Source organism: Capra hircus, chromosome 3, assembly GCF_001704415.2.
Source record: "Capra hircus breed San Clemente chromosome 3, ASM170441v1, whole genome shotgun sequence".
Classification (NCBI taxonomy): Eukaryota; Metazoa; Chordata; class Mammalia; order Artiodactyla; family Bovidae; genus Capra; species Capra hircus.
In genome coordinates, this window is record NC_030810.1 from 102,798,694 (window position 1) to 102,818,464 (window position 19,771).

General features: G+C 43.3%; 1 protein-coding gene and 1 long non-coding RNA gene across 2 annotated transcripts; one reads left to right on the forward strand and one right to left on the reverse strand.

The window, feature by feature from the left end:
* SPRR4 (small proline rich protein 4) lies at nt 470–2,740 on the forward strand. Its single transcript, XM_013977322.1, has 2 exons — nt 470–564; nt 2,056–2,740. The coding sequence occupies exon 2, from the start codon at nt 2,076–2,078 to the stop codon at nt 2,304–2,306; it is 231 nt and encodes a 76-aa protein (XP_013832776.1). The 5' UTR covers nt 470–564; nt 2,056–2,075; the 3' UTR covers nt 2,307–2,740.
* Nucleotides 3,215–18,379, reverse strand: LOC108635660. Its single transcript, XR_001917915.1, has 3 exons — nt 18,265–18,379; nt 10,370–10,520; nt 3,215–3,613 (listed from the first exon to the last, which is right to left on the reverse strand). It is a non-coding gene; the product is annotated as an uncharacterized LOC108635660 (long non-coding RNA).

Here is a 19,771-nt window from a genome sequence, read left to right on the forward strand (position 1 = left end):
AAAATGGCAGCAATAGCGGAAAAGGTTATGCTCCTCTTTTTTTTTTGGCTGTACCTCATGGCATGAAGAACTTCCCCCACCAGGAATCAAACCCACCCCCCTTACAGTGGAAACCCGGAGCCCTAACCACTGGACCGCCAGGAAAGCCCTACATTCCTATTTTTGTTGCAAGTGCCCCCAGCCCATATTCCTTCCCGCTTTGCCACTTCCTTCCCTCTGTTCCTTATAACTCTCAGTCTACATGCAGAGCTTCACATAAGTCCTGTTTTTCAAAGACTTTGAGTCCTTGAGTTTGAGGAGATACCTTAGCGGATGAAGTCAGCTCAGGTAGCCAGGAGCTAGAATGCTGGAGTATCTAGTGGGTGGTTTTCATTAAAACAGGCCAGTAAAGCAAGTCTCTGGAGGAAGTGCAGGCGGGAGAAGTGGGTTAGGAATTCTTTGGAAGATGGTAATGTAAGCCACACCAGGTCCCTGGGGCAGGCTGGGGGCCTTTAAAAGTTCCCAGGAGTAGCTGATGTGAACCTGTGCTCAGCCGAATCTCCTAGGGTCTGGCTCGCGCCTCTGGTAAGTAGTGAGGGATTTGTCCTCCTGGGATCTGCTGGGCCCTTTTCTACTCGAACTGTCTTAAGCCGCTAGACCAAGCTCCTCTCCTGTTCTTGGATAACCAGAGAAGTAACATAAGCCTTGTGACAATTAAGAAAATGTCACGCTAATTACTACTTAAGAAACTCAATCTCCCACACCAATGCTAAGTCCAAGTAATTTCCTCAATTTTGTCATTGAGGGGAGATATTTAGAGCTACAGCATTTCGTAGCCTCCTCCAAAGCTTTCTCCTGCCTTTTCAGTCCTACCAGCAAGCTCTCTCAAACTTTCCTTTTAGGTTTATAGAAGCTGGTCTATTAAATATTGTATTTTATACTCTGTAGCCGCCGCGCCTCTCTGTCATGATTGCCATCTGGAAACTATACTCCCTATATATAGTCGTGAGCTTAAAAGATGAGGGACATGCCTACAAAGAGAACCAGAGACACGTGTCAGAGTTGGGAAGGCCTCAGAGCCCTTCCAGATCAATAGACCCCAAATGGAGGCATGCAGGTCCAGAGAAGGCAGATTTCCCAAAGATGAGCCTGGCCAGCGAGTGGCAAGGTTGGATCTAGAGCTTATGCCTGTGCCCTCTTGACCATTGCTCTTTCCTCTGGACCAGGGTGCATGAATGTTTTCATGCTAAGTCACTTTAGTCATGTCCAACTCTTTGCAACCCTATGGACCATAGCCCGCCAGGCTCTTCTCTCCATGGGATTCTCCAGGCAAGACTACTGGAGTGGGTTGCCATGCTCTCCTCACCCTCATCTCTTATGTCTCCTGCGTTGGCCAGCATGTTCTTTGGACCAGGGTGTCTCTTGGTAAAATATCCTCCTATAGGCCTCCAGCGATCAATTTGACCTTCCATTCCCCAGTTCTCTGTGGAGGGCCAGAACCACCATCCCCCAAGTGTATTAAATGACTTATGTTTACATCCCATGGTTAGTCAGGGGTAGAGCCAGGATTAGAACTGAGCTCCCACAACAGGTGTACTCCATCCCCATCACTCATACACCACAACATTCTGTCTTCCCTCTAAGACAGAATCTGCTCCTGATTGCTTCCTCATGCCTTCCCACCTTCACCCACACTCATTACCACTTCCAAAAGTAGATGGTTGGCATTGCCAACCCATCGGCCAAGATCTCATGCCTTGATCTAGTAAAATATCTGGACCATCTTTTCATCCTCAGCTCAGCACCCCACCTTATTTCCTGCTAAGACTAAGAAATACATCATATATTCAACTGGGTCAGGCATCCATGGGAAGATGGAGGAAGATTAGAAATCAGAGTATCAGAGACAAAGGGAGAAAGACAGATTGCAATGAGTGTGTGTGAATCAACTCAGTAATCAACTTGAAGCTATTAATTACTCATCCTTTGCTAGAGGAGAAAACACTCTTTAGGAGTCAGAGGGAGAAAAGATGGAGGGAGCTGCTCTCATAGTGTCCCTACCTGGGTTTCTTCCAGGCTCACCTGTTCCTGCAGCCATGTCTTCCCAGCAGCAGCAGCAGCAGCAGCAGTGCCTGCCCCAGACGATCCAACAGCAGCAGGTGAAGCAGCCTTGTCAGCCACCCCCTGTCCAATGTCAAGAGATGTGTGCACCTAAAACCAAGGATCCATGTGCTCCCCAGGCCAAGAAGCAATGTCCACCCAAGGGCACAGCCATCCCAGCCCAACAGAAGTGTCCCGCAACCCAGCAAGCCCCCAAGAGTAAATAGAAGTAAGGATGGACTGAGATATACCTGCCTGCCATCCAGGCTACCAGATGCAGCCTTCTCTTCCACCTGTTTCTCCTCTGATCCTCAGCTCCAGGATTTGCCCTCCTCTCCCACCTCCTCCTACTCAGGGTCCAAGGAAGAATTGTCAGGATTTCTCCCCACAGAACCCCTTGTCTCACACATCCCCTTGCTCCCAGTATTCTGTTCCCCACTCTGACTCCCTCCTAGATGAACATGAGTGAGTTCCCAGCCTCTCTAGCTTCCAGTTTGGCCACAGCTATGGCCCCATCCATGTCCTAAAGCAAGAAATGTATCTCAGCTCATGGGGACACCAGAGGCTGATGCCTAGCTTCTGTCTCATTCCCTTTCCCAATTCCCCATCCCTGAGCTTCCCTCCTATTTCTTCCTCTAATAAATCTGCGCTTCATATCATTGCCTGTGTCCTGGCCCCAGTCTGTGATGCGGAGGCAATATTGGGGGAAGTGAGTATGTGAGTACACATGTTCTTATCAATACATCCTTAGGGGACATGGGCATAGTGACTAATGATGAGAGATGTCAGATGCTGACACACGTCTGGTAAAGGACAAGGAGAGAAATTCCAGGGCTGGTTGACAGGAGTCTGGGAAACTCTTGCAAGCCAACTGAATCTAAGAAAGGACAAAGAGTGGAAAAGTTTGGAAACCCCCAGCCTACTAGATGAATGCATTTTTTGCCTATTGGAAGTTATTCTGAAAAGGCAGAAAGAACATGCATAAACAACATGAGCATTACCAACCACTTCTATGAATATGTGTGAATGAATTTTTCATGTATTTATTTACTGTCCATTCATTTATTCATTAACCCACACTCACTCATTCACTTGCTTATTTACTCACCCACTGAATATATAGCAGATTCCAGCATGAATTCCAGAGCTCTCCTGAGAGTCTATCCTGAGTTTCAGTCTATTTTCTCACATAGGGAAAAGCTTTCCCAGGGATAGCCAAGTACAGAGTTTGTGCAGTTTTACAGTTGATTTTGTCAGTTAGTCCAATTTTATGCAGCCGTGAAAGAAGACTTGATTTTACAGCTGGATTCCTAACTCTGGTCTGAGACTGGCTTCCTACACTAGAAAAAAGTAGCAAAACTTCCCGATATAAAAAGAGATGAGAGACTTGGAAGGAGAGACCTTGTGTGGGTGGGAGATGCTAAACTTAGTCAGATTTTCCTTCTTAGAGTTTCGCTCTTCCTTTGGGATTTGCTTACTGAATTCCAGTTGGGCAACAGCAGTCATATATTGCTTCTTCATTTAACACACTGGCCTGAAAAGAAATAATATTATCTTTTCCTTTTCCCCTTCAAATGACCATCTATGGCTAATATTTAGAAATAGTCAGTACTTAAAACTTAGTGGGTTACAGGCATTAACCAGGAAAGTCATAATGGTCTAAAAAACAGTTAAGATTCAGAGGTGAATGCTTCTAAGCCAAAGAATTATTTGATAGCCCTTCTGAGCCCTGGTCCTTGCATCTGTTATTAACTCTTCTGTTGAGCAGAAATGCTGGTATATCTTAGCAGGTCCCTTCCCTCCACCAAAGCTCCAACCAGATTCTCAGTCACACAGACATGGCTTTTGATATCTACCCGGAAGGCCCCTGCAAGTCTTTTCACTCAGACTTTGGGGTTCCAGAGATGACAGACGTCCTTAGACTTCCATTAAGAGGAGTGACTGAAACAGTGAGTTCTGGTGTCGCCTGAATCCCCAGTCATTAGCTCAGTAAGGGGGAGAGACACTATGCCTTGGACACCAGTGGCCAAGGACAAAATCTTAGCCCTCTGTGAGTATGAAGAACTCATCTCCTCCATAAGGAAACACATTATTTATTTAATGCCACCAAGCAAAGATTCACAAAGTAACAATGTCTTAAATATGAAAATCTCATTCATACATGTGGTAGAAGGAAGATAATTTGTTCATTCCCGGCTTCCCTTCACACCAGTTCAGTTCAGTCACTCAGTCATGTCTGACTCTTTGCAACCCCATGGACTGCAGCATGCCAGGCTTCCCTGTCCATCCCCAACTCCCAGAGCTTGCTCAAACTCATGTCCATCGATCAGTGATGCCATCCAACCATCTCAACCTCTGTCATCCCTTCTCCTTCTGCCTTCAATCTTTCCCAGCATCAGGGTCTTTTCCAATGAGCCAGTTCTTCACATCAGGTGGCCAAATGATTGGAGCTTCAACTTCAGCATCAGTCCTTCCAAAGAATATTCAGGACTGATCTCCTTTAGGATAGTCAGTCCTAAGGTTTGATCTCCTTGCTGTCCAAGGGACTCTCAAGAGTCTTCTCCAACACCACAGTTCAAAAGCATCAATTCTTTGATACTCAGCTTTCTTTATCATCCAACTCTCACATCCATGCATGCCTACTGGAAAAACCATAGCTTTGACTAGATGGGCCTTTGTCAGCAAAGCAACACCTCTGCTTTTTAATATATTGTCTAGGTTGGTCATAGCTTTTCTTCCAAGGAGCAAGTGTCTTTTAATTTCATGGCTGAAGTCACCATCTGCAGTGATTTTGGAGCCCAAGAAAATAAAGTCTCTCACTGTTTCCATTGTTTCCCCACCTATTTGTCATGAAGTGATGGGACCAGATGCCATGATCTTTGTTTTTTGAATGTTGAGTTTTAAGCTAGCTTTTCCACTCTCTTCTTTCACTTTCATCAAGAGGCTCTTTAGTTTCTTTTTGCTTTCTGCAATAAAGGTGGTGTGTATCTGAGGTTATTGATATTTCTCCTGGCAATCTTGATTCCAGCTTGCGCTTCATCCAGCCCAGCATTTCGCTTGATGTACTCTGCACAGAAGTTAAATAAGCAGGGTGACAATATACAGCCTTGATGTACTCCTTTCCCATTTTGAACTAGTCCTTTGTTCCATGTCAATTTCTAACTGTTGCTCCTTGACTGTCATACAGATTTTTCAGGAAGGCAGGTAAGGTGGTCTGGTATTCCCATATCTTGAAGAATTTTCCATAGTTTATTGTGATCCACAGTCAAAGACTTTAACATAATCAATGCAGTAGAAGTAGATGTTTTTCTGAAATTCTCTTGCTTTTTCTATGATCCCCTTCACATAAAGTAACATAATGTCAGAACCCAAAGGGACATCATACATCCTTTGGTTCAACATCAGGGACCAAAGAGAAAATGTAAAAGCTCTCCCATAATTCCTATATACTCTGAAATATAAAAATTACTGGACTACTCCAAAACCCCCCTACAAGACTCAGAATATACCACAATGCTGCAGAATGAGGTAATTACTTTTTCCCAAATGCATCATTCAGCTATGATGCCTCTGTTTTTTGGTTTACACTGCTCCTTCTGCCTAGAGTACCAGTTCTTCACTTTGCCCTGTAGGAGATCCTTTGGTTTTAAAGGTCCAGTCCAGATTTTTCCATGGAAACTCACTCGACATCTAGAAAGAACTGAAACCTCCCACAAGCTCTTATGACACATAGATTTCTATTTTTAAGTAATATAATTACTTTATTTTATGAATCATGCATATAATTGTTTTTTGCATTATAGTTCACTTTTATGTGTTTCTTTCCCCTATTATATTATGAAACCTTGAAGTCTAGGATATTACTATTCTTAATATTTCCCAATTGCACAATGACTGGCTTTTCCAAATAAAGCTAGAACTTCTGATTCTGAGTGAAATGGTGTTGCTTGTGGCCAACCAGCAGTCTAATAAAAGCTAAAAGAAATTTATAAATATCTGAAGTTGGCTGGGGTCCCAAAAACTCCAGAGAGAAGAGAACTTAAGAGGTGAGCTGTACTTTGTAACCCTGGTACCATTTGTGAATTCTGAACATGAGTAGAAGAATGAAAAGCTGGACTTTCTACTATGGAAGACTCGCGGGGAGACAGAGAAACCAAAAGAGGTGGTAGATGCTTTGAGGGGCTTCAGGCTTCAGTTTTCCATATTGTGAAAGTTTAGTGAATGGGGGAATGTACAGGTCAAGATACTAAAAACCTCAGCAGAAAGTTTCTGAAGAGTAGAGTTTTCAGTAGTTTTATAAGACAGTGATTGGAGTGTACGAACTGTCAAGGAGAAGGGTTTTGGGGAATACACCAGACTGGAAGTTTAAAACTGTAAGGCCAGGAAAAACCAATCTGTTATGATAGAAAATAGAATAGTGGTCATCCTTGGAGAGATTACTGCCTGGAGGGGACACAGTGGAGCTTTCCCAGCTTCCAGAAGTATTCTCCCTCCTGTGGGTGATGGCTATGTGGGTGCATATGCATAAGCAAAACTCACTGAGCTATACTGAAAATCTGTGCCCTTTTCATTTTGTTAGTTTTTAACTTCAATGAAAATAGAGATGAATATCTCATAATATATGTCTGTGTATCAAATCATATTGTACACCTTAAACTTATGCAATATTATATATCATTTGTATCTCAATAAAGCTGGGGAGCAGGAAAGAAACAAAAGGCATCATTTGTCTTAAATAAATTTAAAATAAATAATAATTTATATAATAAATAATTCATTGAAAGATATATGAGACCTCTATACTAAAAACAGAAAACATCATTGAAACAAAAGAACTAAAAAATGAAGATACATGCTATGTCATGTGCTGGAAGACTCTATTACCACGTAACAGATTCATACAAACAATCATCTGACTCATTACAAAAAGTAAATAGCATTACAAAAATTAGAAGAGTATTTTTTAATAAATGGTGATATGTCAAGTGGATATTCATATGTCCATAATATTCAGATACATGTTAACCCCCACCTTACACATTCACAAAAGTAAACCTTGATAAACTGTAGATCTGAATTTGAAAATTAAAAATATATGATTTTGGAAGAAAACATAGAAGAGCTTGGTATAAGCAAAAATTTACTAAACAGCACAAAAGTGTCATCTATATAAAATTTAATTTTGTTACATTAAAACTACAAATTTCAGCAAAATATACACAAAGACACAGACTTGGAAAACTGGATACACACACATATATATACACATATGCATATTCATGTGTATGCATGCATATGTGTATGGATGTTTGTATGCAGTATAGATATAAAATATAATTATGTTCACTTATGTAATATAAGATATAAAATAGATAAACATTGTATTCAGAATATATAAAGGACTCCTGCTGCTGCTGCTGCTGCTGCTGCTGCCAAGTCGCTTCAGTCGTATCCGACTCTGTGCGACCCCACAGACGGCAGCCCACCAGGCTCCCATATCCCTGGGATTCTCCAGGCAAGAACACTGGAGTGGGTTGCCATTTCCTTCTCCAATGCATGAAAGTGAAAAGTGAAAGTGAAGTCGCTCAGTCGTATCCGACTCTTTGCTATCTCATGGACTTCAGCCTACCAGGATCCTCCGTCCATGGGATTTTCCAGGCAAGAGTACTGGAGTGGGGTGACCTTGCCTTCTCCAAAAGGACTCCTAGATCAATAAAACCTACTATTTTTTAGGTAACCCACTAGAAAATTGGGCAAAGATTTGAACAGGTCATGAGAGAGAGTGAGCAATAATTGTATAAAAAGATGCTGAACACTATCCCTGATATCTTCAGAGATATGCAAATTATAATGAAAGCATGGTTCCGTTCAGTTCAGTTCAGTCGCTCAGTCATGTCCGACTCTTTGGAACCCCATGATCTGCAGCACGCCAGGCCTCCCTGTCCATCACCAACTCCTGGAGTTCACTCAGACTCACGTCCATCGAGTCAGTGATGCCATTCAGCCATCTCATCCTCGGTCGTCCCCTTCTCCTCCTGCCCCCAGTCCCTCCCAGCATCAGTCTTTCCCAATGAGTCAACTCTTTGCATCAGCTGGCCAAAATACTGGAGTTTCAGCTTTAGCATCATTCCTTCCAAAGAACACCCAGGGCTAATCTCCTTCAGAATGGACTGGTTGGATCTCCTTGCAGTCCAAGGGACTCTCAAGAGTCTTCTCCAATACCACAGCTCAAAAGCATCAATTCTTCAGCACTCAGCCTTCTTCACAGTCCAACTCTCACATCCATACATGACCACAGGAAAAACCATAGCCTTGACTAGACGGACCTCAGTCGGCAAAGTAATGTCTCTGCTTTTGAATATGCTATCTAGGTTTGTCCTAACTTTCCTTCCAAGGAGTAAGCATCTTTTAATTTCATGGCTGCAGGCACCATCTGCAGTGATTTTGGAGCCTCCAAAATAAAGTCTGACACTGTTTCCACTGTTTCCCCATCTATTTCCCATGAAGTGATGGGACCAGATGCCATGATCTTCATTTTCTGAATGTTGAGCTTTAAGCCAACTTTTTCACTCTCCACTTTCACTTTCATCATGAGGCTTTTTAGTCCCTCTTCCCTTTCTGCCATAAGGGTGGTGTCATCTGCATATATGAGGTTATTGATATTTCTCCCAGCAATCTTGATTCCAGCTTGTGCTTCTTCCACTCCAGCGTTTCTCATGATGTACTCTGCATAGAAGTTAAATAAGCAGGGTGACAATATACAGCCTTGACATACTCCTTTTCCTATTTGGAACCAGTCTGTTGTTCCATGTCCAGTTCTAACTGTTGCTTCTTGACCCGCAGATAGGTTTCTCAAGAGGCAGGTCAGGTGGTCTGGTTTCCCATATCACAAAGAATTTTTTCAGTTTATTGTGATCCACACAGTCAAAGGCTTTGGCATAGTGAATAAAGCAGAAATAGATGTTTTTCTGGTACTCTCTTGCTTTTTCGATGATTCAGCAGATGTTGGCAATTTGATCTCTGGTTCCTCTGCCTTTTCTAAAACCAGCTTGAACATCTGGAAGTTCACTGTTCATGTACTGCTGAAGCCTGGCTTGTAGAATTTTGAGCATTACTTTACCAGTGTGTTTGATGAGTGAAATTTTGCGGTCATTTGAGCATTCTTTGGCATTGCCTGTCTTTAGGATTGGCACAAAAACTGACTTTTTCCAGTCCTGTGGCCACTGCTGAGTTTTCCAAATTTGCTGGCATATTGAGTGCAGCACTTTTACAGCATCATCTTTCAGGATTTGAAACAGCTCAACTGGAATTCCATCACCTCCACTAGCTTTGTTCATAGTGATACTTTCTAAGGCCCAATTGACTTCACATTCCAGGATGTCTGGCTCTAGGTGAGTGTGAGTGATCACACCATTGTGATTATCTGGGTCATGAAGATGTTTTTTGTACAGTTCTTCTGTATATTCTTGCCACCTCTTCTTAATATCTTCTGCTTCTGTTAGGTCCAGACCATTTCTGTCCTTTATCGAGCCCATCTTTGCATGAAATGTTCCTTTGGTATCTCTAATTTTCTTGAAGAGATTTCTAGTCTTTCCCATTCTGTTGTTTTCCTCTATTTCTTTGCATTGATCCCTGAGGAAGGCTTTCTTATCTCTTCTTGCTATTCTTTGGAACTCTGCATTCAGTTGGTTGTATCTTTCCTTTTCTCCTTTGCTTTTCACTTCTCTTCATTCCACAGCTATTTGTAAGGCCTCCCCAGACAGCCATTTTGCTTTTTTTGGATTTCTTTTCACAATTCAACATATTAGCTAAAATTAAAAACACAGACAATACTAGGTTCTCATAAGAAATGAATAAACCGGAACTCCCATACACTGTTGATGGGAGCCTGCATGGGACAGCCACTTTGAAAAACTATTGCACAGCACTTTCTAACATTGAGCATACACATCTCATCCCAGCAAGTTCATTCTTTAGGGTATACACAACAGAAATGTATGCATATGACACTAAAGCACATGTATGAAGATGCTCATAGCAGCAGAATTTGTAATAAGCCCAAGCCAAAAATATTCTAAATACCCATTTAATCATACAATGCGATGCTACAGAACAATGACATGAGACACATTATCCTACATAGCATGGGCAAATCCCATAAATACAGCCTTGAGGGAAAGAATGCAGACATTGAAAGCACATATTGAATGATTCTATTTACAGAGTCAGAATGATAGAAGGTGAGAGGAAGGCTGTAGCAGGGGACACTGGTCAAATGCTACGTCTTTACCTGGGTCCTAGGTAAACGGATGCAGCCGCTTTGTGAAACTTCATTGAACTGCATGCAGTTTCCTGCACGGGTCTTCCCTCGTGGCTCAGTGGTAAAGAATCTGCCTGCAATGCAGGAGATGCAGGTTTGATCCCTGGGTCAGGAAGATCTCCTGGAAGAGGAAATGGGAACCCACTCCAGTACTCTTGCCTGGAGAATCCCATGGACAAAGGAGCCTAGCAGGCGACAGTCCATGGAGTCACAAAATGCTTTACACGACTGAAGCGACTTGGCATACACAGAGTTTCCAATATAATATCCTGCTTCCAATTTTTTTAATATAAATTTATTTAATTGAAAGTTAATTACTTCACAGTATTGTATTGGTTTTGCCATACATCAACATGAATTCACCACAGGTACACATGTGTTCCCCATCCTGAACCCCCCCTCCCTCCCTATACCATCCCTAAAGGTTATATTTACAATCTTAATTTACTTGAAAAATAATCCTTTTTTCCCCCCAATGTTCCTGTGTGTACTTCGCTACTTTCCTCTCCGATCATGTCTTCAAAGCCCGTTCAAAATAAATCAATCAGATTAAAACAATATTTCTGTTCTTCTGCAGAAAGGAAAGTGTACTTAGAACTCTAAATACTACAGAAATGGAGGGTGAAGGCTCATTGCCATTGTCTCTTGCTATTCCTCTTCCTCCACTTGCCGGGAAAATTCTCTTTACCTCAGAGCAAAACAATGCCCTATCCGATCCACTTGCCCAACTGGGTGAACACAAACCTGGTCGGCTCCTATTCTCTGCCACTGCCTCTTCTGGCCAAGAGCCCCTTAGAGGCCAAGCGCCCAGGCATGGGTATCTGCATTGGAGATGTTCTGACAATTCCTTTGGAGAAAAGGACATGGGTTCTGTAGTCAGACTGAACAGCATTGAATCTCAGGATCTCTTGTTTCTTAGCTGTCCAACTGCATCCAGTCACTTAGATCCTGAGACTTAGTTTTCTCGTATGTGAAAAACTGTAATGGTTTAATAACACTTATTTGCAGAATTTTTGTGGTGATAATATCTATAAATTGACTGGATATTGTATATGTTCAATAAATGGTTGATCTTAACAACCATCTTTTACAACTGGGGAAGGTAGCTCCAAAACATTAGTATAAGGATACCCTTCTGCCTAGAGAGCGGCCATATGGAAGTCTCTTTTCTGGCTCAGGAATCTATGCTAATTGTAAATTGTCTCTTTCCCAGTGTGGAGAGCACTCGGGTCCAGGAAAGAAGAGACAGGGGTCCTTGTTTTGGCTCTGCTACTAAATAGACCTATGATTTTTTCAGTAAGTCCCTTAACCTGGGTCCTTTGTCCATAAAATGAGAAGTTGAATTGGATGTTTTCTTTCTGCCCAACAATTAGGTGGATCCATGCATTGGGGTAGGGCTTCCTCAACGGCTCAGCAAGTAAAGAATCTGCCTGCTGCAACGCAGGAGACACAGGAGACGCGAGTTCAATTCCTGAGTCGGGAAGATTCCCTGGAGAAGGAAATGGCATATTCTTGCCTGGAAAACCCCATGGACAATTGAAGTGAGGGGTGCTTTGTACTTTTGTAAGTGCTATTCCCTACCCCACCCTCTCTATTCCCTTAAGAGTGGATCGGCTGATCTAATATGTAAAGTCCACATGTTCTGGGCATGGGCAAGGCCCAGAAAATGAGAATAAACAAATGAAAATGAGGTCAGGGGACTTCCCTGGCAGTCCAGTGGTTAGGACTTCACCTTCCAATGCAGGAGGTGCAGGTTCAAATCCTGGTCAGGAAGCTAAGATCCCACATGTCTCATGGCCAAAAAAAAAAAAAAAAAAAACCCCAAAAACATAAAACAGAAGCAATATTGTAACAAATTCAATAAAGACTTTTTTTAAAAGAAAGAATGTCAGATTTATGAACAATTTCAGATGAAAGTAAACCAAAAAATATTTTTTAAAAGCTACAACTGTGCATTTTAGGTTTTGAAAAATGAAGATTTATTTTGAATTGGCGGAGGAAGGAGGGAGGTGAAAAGCTATAATTTTCAGGACTTTGGGACTCCAAAGTTCATAATTTGGCCCTTCCAGAAACTTCCTGGAGGTGGGAGGTATAGACCTCTAATCCACTGAAGGAAATAAGAATATGTCACTCCAGATACACCTCTTTGACATAAAAAAATTATTTCAAGCTGAAGGCAATTAAGAAACAGCAAACACAGAAAAATCCAACCCCCTGCCCTGCCCCTTTTGGCCTAAAAGCAGAATATAAATTCTAGTACTGGAGATAGAATCTCGTCAGACCAGAGATGGCAGGAGAGGAATCTGCAAACCAAACTTCCCCCATTAGTTCCCGCCCGTTTATTTACCTTCCCACAGTCTGCTGCCCTTGGAAGCCTAAAATTGCTTTCCTTTGTCCTGTCATTTCTCTATAAATGTATTGGTCTTTGTTGAAGATGCTCTACAAGCCACAGTCTTGGGCCACAGCTTTGAGTTACTTTTTGTTTTAGAGTGAAGTGCGCTGTGCACGTTAATAAACTGATTTCCTCTTGTTGATCTTTTTTTTTTTTTTTTTTTTTTTTAAAAAAAGGAGTCCTAGCTAAAAACCTAAAATGGGTAGAGGTAAAGTCTTGCTTCCCTTACACCACCAAAAATTCTCACTATCATAAGCGTGGTGGTATACAGGCAGAACCATCTCTTGGCTCCAGGCCACTGAGTCCAAAACCAGCCCAGGCAAACCAGGCTGAGCCTGTCTTTTGATGATTCCCTGGAGGGAAGGTGGGGGTTCAAGGGTATGTGGAAGTACTTAGCCTTCTTTGAATGGGATTTAATTGCTTTCCAAGCTTCCCAATATCCTTAGGCCAAACACTCACATCCACGGGCATCTAGTTGCATCAACATCAACATCAACAAGTGCCCCAGTAAATTAGCACCACCCTGTACCTCCTTCCACCTGAAGGAGTTATGGACTGGGGATCCTTGTCTGCATTAAAGTCCTAAGAGCTGAGATATTCTGTTGGAGCAATGATTTTCAAACCTGCTTGCCTCTGAGGACTTTTTTTTTTTCTTAATTGACTGATTAAATAAATCTCAAGTGGAGTCCATAGGGATATTTTTAAAGACACCAGATAATGTTCATTTCAATCAAGAAAGAAAAATCATTGGGTTTTGAATCTAGTGTTTCCCAACTTATCTGATCACAGAAACCACCCTATGAGCACTTTAGAAATACAGATCCCCGGGCGTCCTCTGGCTACTCGTATTACATGAAGATGAATAGATTGTTGCTGTATTTTAACAAGCACCCCAAGTGACTCTTATGCTTAGGTAGTTAGGGGAACATTCCTCACTGATGGGTACTGAGTCCCAGAAGCTCACAGAAGGCTGCCCCCTTCTCTACCAGACTTCATATAGGCTGGGATTCCATGCTTGACATGTGGTTGTCATTCAGCAACTATGTGTTAAATAAATGGCTGACTACTCCATAAATCAAGACAATCATGGGATGTTCTGAGTCACTGAAGATGAGTTTCTAACAACAGATGTACTTCAGACTCTCAGGAGAAGCAATGTACTTGATATCTAGAATCTATCTGCTGCGCTACACTCACTACGATAGTCACTTTACATATATAATCTCACTGAATAGTAGCTCTGGAAGCAAATCTTATTGTTGCTAACCCAAGGATTTAAGATAAATTGAGGTTGATTAAGGTCTCAAAGTCACAATGCTAAATTTGCTTCTTGGCCCTTCCACCTATTTACCATGTAAACTTGGGCAAGGGACATTCTCTGTGCTTTAGCTTCCACATCTGTAGAATGGTTTTCATGACCTACTCCTAGCAGTGACGTTGTGGGGATTACTGTCAAGTGCCTAGAACAAAGTCTAACTCTATGTAGATGCCATGTCTTCTCCAAGGGATCTTCCCAACTCAGGAACTGAACCCAGGGTCTCCTGGGTCTCCTGCATTGGCAAGCAGATTCTTCACCACTGAGCCACCAGGGAAACCCTAATCAAATAGGAGCTATTATTATTAAGAAACTTTTCCAATCTCTCTCTCTCTCTCTCTCTCTCTCTCTCTCTGTCTCACACACACACACACACACACACACACACACACACACACACGCACACACAGCTAGTAAGGAGCAGAGCTAGAACTTGAACACAAGACTTTATGTTTTCAAATGTGTGATCTGTATTTTTTAATTTATTGTTGTTTTTAAAAAAATATTTATTTATTTGGTTGTGCCAGGTCTTAGTCGTGGTGCATGAGATCTTTAGTTGCAGCATTGAGGTCTAGTTCCCTGACCAGGAATTGAAATTGGGCCCAAGCATTGGGAAAGGAGAGTCTTAGCCACTGGACCACCATGAAAGACCCCTCAAATCTGTGACATCTAGATGCCATTCTGCACTCTGGAGGTGTTTTGTGTAGAGGTGGGTCAGTGATGAAGCAGGCACAGCTGAACAAACAATAAGGAACCAACAACTACAAACAGCAGTCACCTCCAACAGGGTTTTGGACTCTCTGTCTAAAGATGCTTAGTCATGTGGTTATCAGTCTGCCCTTCCAACAGCCCAAGGGGCAATGAGTGATCAGTGGGGGAGCGTTTATCTATGATATAAATCTGAACCATCCCTGATTCCATTTCAAAACTCAGTAGCCTCTCTTTCTCTCTGTGTATGTCTTTGACCATCTATACCCTATCCTACTGCTGTTTCAAGATAGAGAAACTCTGTCTAGACAAGGCAACAGATAGGCAAATGCTTGTTCAGCTGTGTGAGAATGTCAGGACCCAGCCAGGATTCCCCCTCCTCCCTCCGCTCCCTCTTCTTCTCCTTGTCCTAATCCTTGTCCTATCCTCCCTCTCCTCCTTCTCAGAGTAGCTCTCCAGCGTATAGAATATCCCACAAGTATTGAAAAGCAATATGGCAAAGTTGTTAAGGGACTGTGTCCTGGCACATCCTACTTTTATGACCTCTTGGGAGAGTTGCTTTACATTTTTCTGCCCCCATTTCCTTACCAAGGGCATGTCCACATCATTGTGTGATTACCAACTTTAGCCACCCCCTGCACTCCAACTTGAATAAAGTATGGACTGTGTGGTCATTGCCACTATCCAATACCTTGTATATAATCTGAGAAACATGTACATCCGAAAGTGTCATAGAAGAAATGAGAGGAGATGAAGCATCCATAAAGCCCGAGCATGTGGTCCCACTCTCGAAGGGCACCCTGTCCTTGGGTCCCTTCTCTCCGTTTTACACACACACACACTGAGAGAAGAAAAGGAAAAACACACAGACAAGAGAAAGAAGATTCATGAGATTTGAAGTGAAAGGAAACCGACAAATTAGCAAGAATGACTATGTACAACATCCATTCATCCTAATAGTGTTTGAAGCATCATTTCACTTAACCTTTACAGTAATCTTGTGAAATACAATTAAAGTTCCTATTATTAAAAAAAAAAATAGGGTATTGAAGTGCAGAAAGGTTCGGTAATTTGCTCAAGGTCATCTGACCAACAGGAGCAGAACAACTGGGCCAGACACTAAGCCTTGGCCCTTTCTTTCTTCCTACCTCAAGTAAAAGAGGCCAGATTTAAATTTTTTATCCATCCTTTCAGGGGAAAGAAAAGAGGGAGGGGAAAGAACTCTGTTCTTAGGAAGGCAGGTTTCTATCCGATTCTTCCACTAAAGAAGCCATGAAGCACTATTTATAATAGCCAAGACATGAAAGCAACCTAGATGTTCAGCAACAGAGGAGTGAATATAGCATATGTGGTCTATATAGCTATATAGATAGATAGATATAGATATATACAATGTATATAGTAGATATAGGCAATGGAACATCACTCAGTCATAAAAAAGAACAAAATGATGCCATTTGCAGCAACATGGATGGACCTAGAGGTTGTCAGGAAGGAAGCAAGTAAGGAAAAAAAAAAAGACAAATATCATATGATATCATTTATATGAGAAATCTTTTAAAAATGTTACAGATGAACTTATCTATAAAAACATAAACAGAGTCACAGATACAGAAAACAAACTCTTGTTACCAGGGGGGAAAGGAGATGGGGAGGGGTAAACTGGGAGACTGAGATTGCCGTATACACACTACTGTATATAAAATAGATACCTAACAATGATCTACTGAATAGCACAGAGAGCTCTACTCAGAAGTCGGTAACGATCTACATGGGAAAAGAATCTGGAAAAAAAAAAAAAAAGTGGATATATATATTACTGACTCACTTTGCCGCATAACTCAAACTAACACTCCTGGCGGGCTACAGCCCATGGGGTCACAATGAGTGGGACAGAACGGAGTGACTAACACACTGAAACTAGCACACCATTGTAAATCAGCCATATCCCAATAAAGAAAGACGCTTCTTGCCTGGACCGTGTCCCTTCCATACTCCGCCTCTCTCTTGCTCCCTGGGGACTGGGCTGGGTAGAGGCTCTACAGCACTAGGACTTCCACGCTCTTTCCAGCTCACCATTCATGCCAGCAACCACTGCTTCTCTTGCCTCCCGTGCCGAAGCATCCAGGAGGCTTCTAAACACCTGGGTCTGGTGTTTCCTCTCCTCCTCGTCTTTTATAGATGGGGGCACTGTGTGTCATAGAGACCTTGTTTTCCTTTAACCATCCGAGCCTGAAATGCACGGCGGGCGGTCAACATTCTGGTCTCCTGAGCTCCTCACAGTGGTCAGGGTGACAGCGAAACTCACGTGTTTCTAGACGCTCCCGTATTTTAAATACGGGTTCCTGTGCTAACATGATGAGCTTTCGAATCTGGCAAGTCAGTCCCTGCGTGCTCTGGGCCCTGGGGAAGTAAAGGGGGAGGGAGTGACCTCAGTCAGCAAAGGAAGAGTGTGATCACTGTGTTCTCAAGTGTGGGGGTCCCCTTCCTTACTCTGTGCACGAGTGAGGAACTAGCTCCACACTCGGAGCAAGCTAGTGGAGGAAAGATCCCCCAGCTGGCCCAGAGGGGAGCTGGGTTCTGACGAGGGAGGAGCAGCAGCCTCCTGTGAAAGGTCAAGGAACCGACCCTTTCTGAGAGATGCATTCACCATCAGAAACCACCCAGTCCCCCTTTTCTTTGTGTGGGAAGTGTATGGGGCCAGGTTCACTGGCTAACGCCACCCTGATAGTAAAAAGCAGACCTTCTTTGAAAGGGAGAACTGACTTAATGCCAACCACTGGTGAGCTTCAGATGAACAAATGGGGAAAATGATGTCAGGGGTCAAGGGAAAGTTACAGAGTCGGGATCCAGAGCAGTGCGGGGTGGAGTGCAGGAAGCACATGTCAAGACAGGCAGGAGAACCCAGCCAAGGCGGGGTACTGGGTGACAGGGAAATTCTTTGACATCCAGAGCCAAGACCCAGAGCTGGGTTCAGATCCTCCAGAGCCTGAGACAGGCTGGCTGATACCACAGGACAGAGAGCAGGAAGCAGGGTCCTCAGGCCTGAGAATCTTACCAAATGTAGCAACAGATTCTGCCCCAAGCCCCCTATGTCAGGAGCCTGTGAGAAGGAGTTTGGGTAAAGAGAGGGACCTGGCCCAAGCCCAGAGGGGTGTTAAAGTGAGGCGAGAGGCTAGGAGCTCAGCTGCCATCATGGTGCTGGTAGCAGCCCAGAGGGAGACAGAGCGTTAAACCGGCTGACTGTGAACCCTGGGTGGAGAAGGCAGCGGAAGCTGTCTGTCCCTAAGCTTTGCTGAACCCTTACTCTCCCTTTCAACTCATTTCAAAAGAAGAGAGACTTCTCAAAAATCAGATGATGCCATTCATTCATTCATTCACCCATTCACTGAGTCAGTCAGTCAGCCAGTCATTCTATAATTGCCAAGTCACGCAGCAGCCACTACTTACCAGGCGCCATGGATGGATGTGGACCAAGGGTGATGGGCTCACAGTGGGAGGCCCATCTAGGACTCGGGGTCATAAGAGGTGACCACCTGTGCAGCCAGCATGTGCTCCATAAACATTTAGGTATGTGTTTGGGGGTAGAGGAAGGAGGAGCTATCTATACAGCTGGGTTTAAGGGTGACTAGGATTCTCCAAAGGCCACACCTAGTAACATATTGTGTTTTGAGGGCAGCTTTGAAGCAGTGACCTCAGTTTCATGTTGCGTACATCAGAGGAAATTGCCAGTGTAAGGACCCTCAGGGAATCCCTGCTCTAATGTCCCCAGAAAGAGAAGCTCATGGTGAGGAGACTCTCCAGGATCCGGCCATCGTGGAGGGAAGCTATCCCTGGGCAGATGCTCAGAAGTATCTTCTGCTATCCTCAAAGCTATTACTGTTAAGGGCACCTAGGCTCTGTCACTATGCCCCTGGGACTTCCTCCAACATGAAAACAACTCTGCTTCAAAACAGTCATTTTAGCATTTCAGCCTTTCTCTCCTTCTCTCAGACCCAGTCCACTGAGCGATGATAAACTAGATGAGCCCCTTACTTTGCCCTATGCTAACTCATGCCCCTTCTATTTTTAGCAGTGCTGGAAATACCTTCTGTTTATCCCCAGAGCCGCTTTAAACATTCAGTAGCATTTTTCCTACTTAAGAGGATTTATCTTAGCAAATATTGAGGGCTCACCCAAAAGGCAAGGCTCTTCCTGACCTCACACTGCCACTCACATGATGCTTTCCCAGGACTGAGTGGGTCCTGCTCCAAACCAGGAAGGCTGAGTTCCCCCTCTCTACCTTTCGTCATTTTCCTGCCTGAGCTTAATTTGCTCTGTAGGCATTAGGAGAAAGGATGGATTAATACAAAGATGAACACAGGATTTCTGTGTGAAATTCCTTTTCTCATGGGGTCTCTTGTTTGATCTTGGGTGAGTTATTTAACCTCTCACAGCCTCAAACTGTTACCACTTGAGAAGCATGGATCTAGTGAAGATCTCAGAGTTCCATTAAACTAGTGGTTCTGAACTAGGCTGTGTCCCTCACCCTAGGGAGTTCTTACTCTGAGGGGAAGGGGTCTTCATACTGGGAAAGCTCCTAGAATGAGACATGAACTTGTCCAAAGTTTGTTGAACAAATGAGGATACAGATATTACTATGGGAACACTGTTGAATTGATGCTTTTGAACTGTGATGTTGGAGAAGACTCTTGAGGGTCCTTTGGATTACAAAGAGATCCAACCAGTCTATCCTAAAGGAAATCAGTCCTGAATATTCATTGGAAGGACTGATGATGAAGCTGAAGCCCCAGTACTTTGGCCACCTGATGCAAAGAGCTGACTCATTAGAAAAGACCCTGATGCTGGGAACGTTTGAAGGCAGGAGGAGAAGGGGATGACAGAGGACGAGATGGTTAAATGGCATAAGCAGCTGATCGGACATGAGTTTGAGCAAGCTCCGGGAGATGGTGAAGGA

Bases quoted from the DNA above. Each gene is read 5' to 3' on its own strand.
- SPRR4 (XM_013977322.1), top strand. From the start codon at position 2,076: ATGTCTTCCCAGCAGCAGCAGCAGCAGCAGCAGTGCCTGCCCCAGACG.